Source organism: Musca vetustissima, unplaced genomic scaffold (genome assembly GCF_032173495.1).
Source record: "Musca vetustissima isolate MV318-11 ecotype Yass unplaced genomic scaffold, APGP_CSIRO_Mvet_v1 utg125739, whole genome shotgun sequence".
Taxonomy (NCBI): Eukaryota; Metazoa; Arthropoda; class Insecta; order Diptera; family Muscidae; genus Musca; species Musca vetustissima.
In genome coordinates, this window is record NW_026885868.1 from 1 (window position 1) to 6,831 (window position 6,831).

General features: G+C 33.9%; 1 protein-coding gene across 1 annotated transcript; it reads right to left on the reverse strand.

Moving 5' to 3' along the window:
* Positions 1–2,372: 2,372 nt before the first annotated feature.
* On the reverse strand, positions 2,373–5,767 carry LOC133333165 (carnitine O-palmitoyltransferase 1, liver isoform-like). Its single transcript, XM_061541496.1, has 5 exons — positions 5,602–5,767; positions 4,799–5,536; positions 4,534–4,733; positions 4,098–4,436; positions 2,373–2,445 (listed from the first exon to the last, which is right to left on the reverse strand). The coding sequence occupies exons 1-5, from the start codon at positions 5,740–5,742 to the stop codon at positions 2,382–2,384; spliced, it is 1,482 nt and encodes a 493-aa protein (XP_061397480.1). The 5' UTR covers positions 5,743–5,767; the 3' UTR covers positions 2,373–2,381.
* Between the last annotated feature and the right edge of the window lie 1,064 nt (positions 5,768–6,831).

Here is a 6,831-nt window from a genome sequence, read left to right on the forward strand (position 1 = left end):
TCGATATGATTTTAACCCTAATTCAGCTAAGTTTTATGCAATTCTGCAAGGAATTTATGTCACACAATTTAATAAAATTATTTTAGTGAAACAAACTCCACATGATAAGGTTAGAATTGTATTCATTTTACAAAAAATTTCAAATTTTATTCATTTCATTAATTTTTTTAATTCAGCAAAATTTTATGTAATTCCACAAAGGAAATTATGGAATTTTTGCACTAAAATCTATATTCTATACATAAATAAACCCATTCCGCATAGTTTCAGTCCTATTCAGCTACGTTTTATGCAATTCAGCAAGGTTTTAATTTTAAATTACTGTTAAAAATATATGACAGTCTGAAGAAATGGTTCTTTATATGTTTATTTTATTATTTCCACAACTTTATAGAAATTTGCTGCATCTTTTCTACAATTCCGCAAAATTTTATGTTATTCAGCTAAGGAAATTATGCAATTTTTCCACAAAAATCGATATTACGGGCATGAGGAAACGCATTCCACACGATTTTAACCCTATTCAGCTAAGTTTTATGCAAGATTTTTATTGCATTTTTTTCCAAGCACATATGACAGATTGTTGAACTACTTAAGATATGGTTCGTTATATATTTATTTTATTAGATACTGTGCTGTGTATCGACAACATTTGGGTGTGTCGATGGACGGATATAATATTCGCCCATGTTCTAGTTTAAATTTATAAATAAAACTAGCTTTGAAAAACAAAATTGCCTGTCGGATCCTTATGGTTATGTTAGACAACAGTTAGAACTCAAGGTGATTTGGATTAGTAGTTAGATGATGAAGGTCTACAAAAAATAACGGTGCTTCCAATGGGCCTCATGCATAAAAACGAGCAAAAGCGATGAGTTGAGTCAAGCTAGCAATTGCTCGTAAGTTGAGTTAGATGGAACAGGAACTGCTTTTGCTCAATTTCGTATGCATAAAAATGAGTTCAAACCAATTGCAAATACTTGAGCAAATTGAGATCAAACTTCTAATTGTTATAGTGGAAGTGAATTAGAAGTAGCAGTAAATACTAATAATAAAATAGAAACTGACGATATATCTGCATTTTTAGTACAACAAAAATTAAAGAAAATAAATATTCACTTTGAAAAAGTCAGTTACCAAGTGTCAAAGAAATGAAGCAACATTTGGAATAGAAATGACGGACTATATTATTATTAGGGTTTATGTTATTATAATCCACACCATAAGGCGGGCGAAGACCTCCTAAAGTATATGTATTTTCCTGATCAAAATCAATTATATCCATACCCGTCTGTTGAAACCCGAATATTTGCAAATACTTGGCTAATATTCCTCAATTTTTTATTCCGTTTATAACATCTCGAAATATTCACCTAAGACCCCATAAAATATATACACTGGTGGCCAAAACTAAAGCAACTGAAATTGCAAACTGAATTAATGACCCGTAACTTTTTTTTTGAAAATAAAGTTATAGAGAATTTTTTTTTTTTAAGAATATAAAGTGACATTTATTTCGAAATAAAAATAAATTCTATGGAAAACTACATTGACCCAATTTTGATTTTATTCTTTTTTATAAATAAGCAAATTTAGCTAGTAATCGACAGCAAACCCGTTATTTTTGATTACACCCACGAGACATTGAACCTATACGATCCAAAATTTGATCCTTTGATGCACTATTCTTCACATCCTGAACCTTTGAGAAGAGGTTATGTTTGCTTGTTAGTGAATCCCTTTGAATTTTGCTATCGATGATGATACAACGATTTTTCTATAGGGTGAAGATCTTATGATTATGTTGGCCATCATAAAATCCGGATTTGAGACTCCCGCAACCAATCGCTGACAAGTTTTGGTTTATGTCTGGGGGTTATTGTCAAGCTTCAACACAAAATATTCATGAAATATTTTTCCAAAATCATTTTCTGTGATAAATTATGTTCACAATCACTGATAATTATTCATTTTAGTGTACGCGAGTCAACTAAGAGGCATGCTCAACAAAAGTTAAGCAAGAGCTCACAAAAGTAAGCAAAAGCTTGTTTTTATGCATATGAAAATGAGAACAATCTCATCCAACATCAATTTCTAAGTTCAAACTGAGCAAGAAGAGATCAAACGTGAGCAGTGAGTAAAAGCAAATACATCAAATTTTATTATGCATACGACAAGCACCTTTTACTCAAAAAATCGAGTCCGAGCTCAAGCTCACGTTTTATGCATGAGACCCAATGTTGGAATAAATTTGTAAAACAAATGTTAGTATGTTAAAAATAAATAAAAATCTTATTATTATTGTTAGAAACATAAATGATTAGGAATTGTTATATTTGGGGACAACAAGCAGCTTTGAGCAATATTTTCAGTTGTTTTTTTTACCCATAAATATCATCACCAAATATATATTCCCATGTATGACCCATAACCGGTGCATCAGCCCTAAAAACAACAGGGTGCAAAAAATAAATATTTATAAACAAAAATATGAATAAAATAATAAAAAATATATATAAATAAATAGTTGTATACATAAATATTTATTTGATGAACCTGTAAAAAAATAAATAAAAAATCCTCAACCAAAAAGAGAAAACAAAGTAGAAAAAAAAATGTGAAAAATGACCATAACCAAAATGCGCATGAAAAAACAAAATTTTGAAAAAAAAAATATTTATGTGGGCATATTGACAACGCAGAATATGGGGCCAACACCACTTTTACATCGAAAAAAAAAGTTTCTTGGAAAAAATATTCTTTACCCATCGAGCACAAGATCGTCGATCATCATATTTTCCCACATGTGAGCAGCAACAGCGGCATCGGCCCTTTTTTATTTCAAAACAAAGAATTAGGTTTATTATTATTGCCAATATAAGGGGGAAAAATTAATGGGTATGAAAAATAAAAGAACAGCATTTGTTTCCCTATCGAATCGAAAACTTCCATACAAAATAAAGGCCATCTACACACAAATAAGGGCCTTGGCCTTCTGTAGACAATAAAACACATCTAGGCCGTCTATAGACAATAGAAGACCCCTAGGTCCCCTATAAACAATAGATGACCCCTAGGTCCCCTATAGACAATAGATGACCCCTAGGTCCCCTATAGACAATAGAAGAATTTAGACATTAAATGGAATATAGAAGACCTAGAGGTCGCCCAAAGACTATAGAAAACCTAGAGTTCCTCTAAAGTCTATAGGAGACCTAGAGAGGATGATAGATATTCTTAAGTCTATAGAAGACCTAGAGGTCCCCCTAAAGACTATAGAAAATCTAGAGTTCCTTAAAGTCTATAGGAGACCAAGAGATATTATTAAGTCTATGGAAGACCTAGAGGTCGCCCAAAAGACTATAGAAGACCTAGAGTTCCTCTAAAGTCTATAGGAGACCTAGAGATGATGATAGATATTCCTAAGTCTATAGAAGACCTAGAGGTCGCCCAAGGACTATAGAAGACTTAGAGTTCCTCTAAAGTCTATAGGAGACCTAGAGATATTCTTAAGACTATAAAAGACCTAGAGGTCTCCTAAAGTCTAAAGAAGACGTAGAGGTCTGTTAACATCAATGGGATATCTGGAAGTCTTCTAAAGAGTATAGAAGATCTAGAGGTCCTCTAAAGTCTATATAAGACCTAAAGTCTAAGGACTTCTGAACACAATACAATACCTTGAGGTCGTCTAAAGTCTACAGACCTTTAGACCTAGAGGTCTTCTAAAGTCTAAAGAAGATCTAGAGGTCTGCTAACATCAATGTGATATCTAGAAGTCCTCTAAAGAGTATAGAAGATCTAGAGGTCCTCCAAAGACTATATAAGACCTAAAGTCTAAGGACTTCTGAATACAATACAATACCTTGAGGTCTTCTAAAGTCTACAGAAATCCTTGAGCTATTCTATTGCCCACATTTAGGCTTTCTACAAACATTTACTATTCTTTTTCTGACAATGGAACACCTCTTGGCCTTATGTCGTAGTCCAGGTCTACACTAATTTCTGCTGGAAATTCCTATATTTCTCTCTTTTTTAACACCGATGTTTTTCTGAAATTTAGAAGGAAACATTACAAAAAATCCCCTTCTCCAACTTACCACGTATGTTCAGCATTGAAACCAACACGGCCATTAGTGCCCACACACACTGTGAAACTTTTGTCGAACCAACGATTGTAACCATTACCATGTAGCAGGGTTTTACCAAAGTTATCCAACAGTTCGGGACGATTCAAATCAAATTCAAATGGCACTTCATCTAGGGATACAACAAATGCAGCCGATTCGACAGTATTCAGGGAGACACGATTGACGCCACGTGAAAAATAGGTATTACGAGCTTCAGCCCATTTGGAACGATTCCAGGCGGTCAGTGCTGCCAAATGTTCTTCACCCGGCAGTGGGGTGGCTTTGCTGTTTAGGATTTCTTCCATTTGTCTAGAAATATAATGAAGAAATACATTTTCAGTTTAAATAGTCACAAAGTGGTACAATTTGTTTGAATTTATTGGTGGGTTTTAAGTTTTCCGCTTACATTTGAATTTCACAGGGTCTCAGCAGACGTCCCTTGTAGTAAATCAACACCTTGTAATAGCAGCCTTTGTGTAGCACCACAATGTGATTGGAGTCTTTGTAATGGACAATGCGATCGGTTTCCAAACCAGGGACGCGAACAGTATTAAAGGTTCTTTCATATTGCCAGGAGCACAGGGGGACAATGCCTTGAACCATGATCTGATGTAGAAGAAATTATCAAATTAGACAAGCAAAATTAAATACGATTTCAAAAATTCTCTTACCGGTTGCAATTCTTGTCTCTCAATCAAACGTCTAAAGTTCAACAACAAGTAGACAATATTGGCAGCCCGGGCAGCTTGATTGTGGGTCAAATCCATGAATATGGCATCGGTACCATAGAAATTACTGTTAATCATCAGGGGACTGCGACCGCGTAGATAAACATATTCCTCCCACCAATCCGACACGTAATTGGTGGACCACCAACTTTTCAAAATCAAATACCACTGCAACTTCTTGCCAATGGTATTTTCAAATTCATTAGCCAAACGTTCCATGCGCTGATATTGTTCATCATCCAATAGGGGGCGTACTGAGCGCAAGTAACGCTGCATAGTGTCCTTTACCGATGGCAGTGTCAACCTTGGCAATGAACCTTGAAAACTATATAAGCCCGGTTTATTCCAGCTGGAAAATACCTTAACGGCACCAGCCCATAATCGAGTACGCAATGACACTTTACTACCCGGCGCTCGAGATTCATACATCCAACCCTTGTACATTAGCAGTAGCTTTAGGGTATAGCGCATTGTAAAGCATATACCCAGCCATATAACTAGGGAGGCTAAAAAGCAAGCTGTGACTTGCCAATTTATTGTGTTTGCAGGTAAATGTACTAGTATGCGATTAACTATATTGAAGGGTGTTTGAAAACCAGCAAAATGCAGACCCAGCGCAATGGCTGTTATTAGCCAGAGACTGTGTATATGGGCTGGATAGACACCATTGCGTATGCCATTCTGAAAGGAAGAGGAAATTAGAATTAAAATGGTTTCTCAAATCGGGGAGAATGTGTCCAACTTACCCTGGCTCTTGCTAGACGTTTCTTCCATGACCTATAGCCTGAGGTCCAGATAAGATTTAAAACCTCTTGATCGTAGTTGATGTCAAAACCCTCATGGGTAATGGCAAATGAAAAGGCAACGGCCTGATGGGCTTCAGCCATGGTGGCGGCTTAATTAACCCACACTCAAATAGAAATTCAAATGGGTTCTATGGCCTTCTTTCGGGGTGATTTATGGCGAAAAAAGAGAAGAAATCTGCAAAGATAGAAAATAAAGAAAAATTAATAAAACAAAAATATTTTACAATTTTTTCTTTCAAAAATTTACAAAAATATAAAAATCCTGAAATGAGTTTGGAAACTTTCCGTAAGGACATTTGCTTCTTTGATAAGAGGAGTAAAGGCTTAAATATTAAAAAATATATACATATATATATTTTAAGGACTTGGTTTTGATTTAAAAATTTTTCAATATCTGTTACAGTATTTTTCGGTTAATTGCACATCAAAATTTGCACAAATTTTTGTTCAATTAACCGAGGAACCAATTATCCGAACCCGCTTACTATGAAATGAAATATTTTTGACCCATCATGTGGTTCAATTAAGCGTGGAAACCAATTAACCGTAGGGTCAATTAACCGAAAAATACTGTATAAGTTTTATATTCAATTTTTTTCAGGTAGAATTCGATACTTTAAAAATATTTATTTGTAAGGAACTTTTAGATCCTGGTTTTATGTTAATATAATTTTTAAAGGAAATATTATTCCTCTCCATCCCATTACAATTATTACCCTCCTATGTAGTATAATCGGTATTGGGCGCAATAAACCTTCATAATCGATTTTAACCCAAATTGAAATTATAAAGTTATTTTTTTATTACGCCTTAACAAAATTAACATAAAATTGATTTGATTTGAGTTTTCTTTTTTAAATGTTGTTGTTTCAGATAGGAATTTAACTAATTGATATATAAAACTGCGTCAGTTGCAATCTGAATGTGGGCCAGACAGCTGAATTATATATTTTTATTAGTCATGGGACCACCAGTTAATAAAACAACAAATTATTATTATTTTTGGCGATATGATAAAAGAATAAAAATAATAAATTGATTTTGAATGTTTGTTTTTTTTATTGCAAATATCTGATTACAGATGTCTGTGAAAAAAAACTGTCTGCATGATTTTTATTGATTTATTGGATTGCAAAATGCTGGAGGATATAAAATTCTTGAATAAAGTGA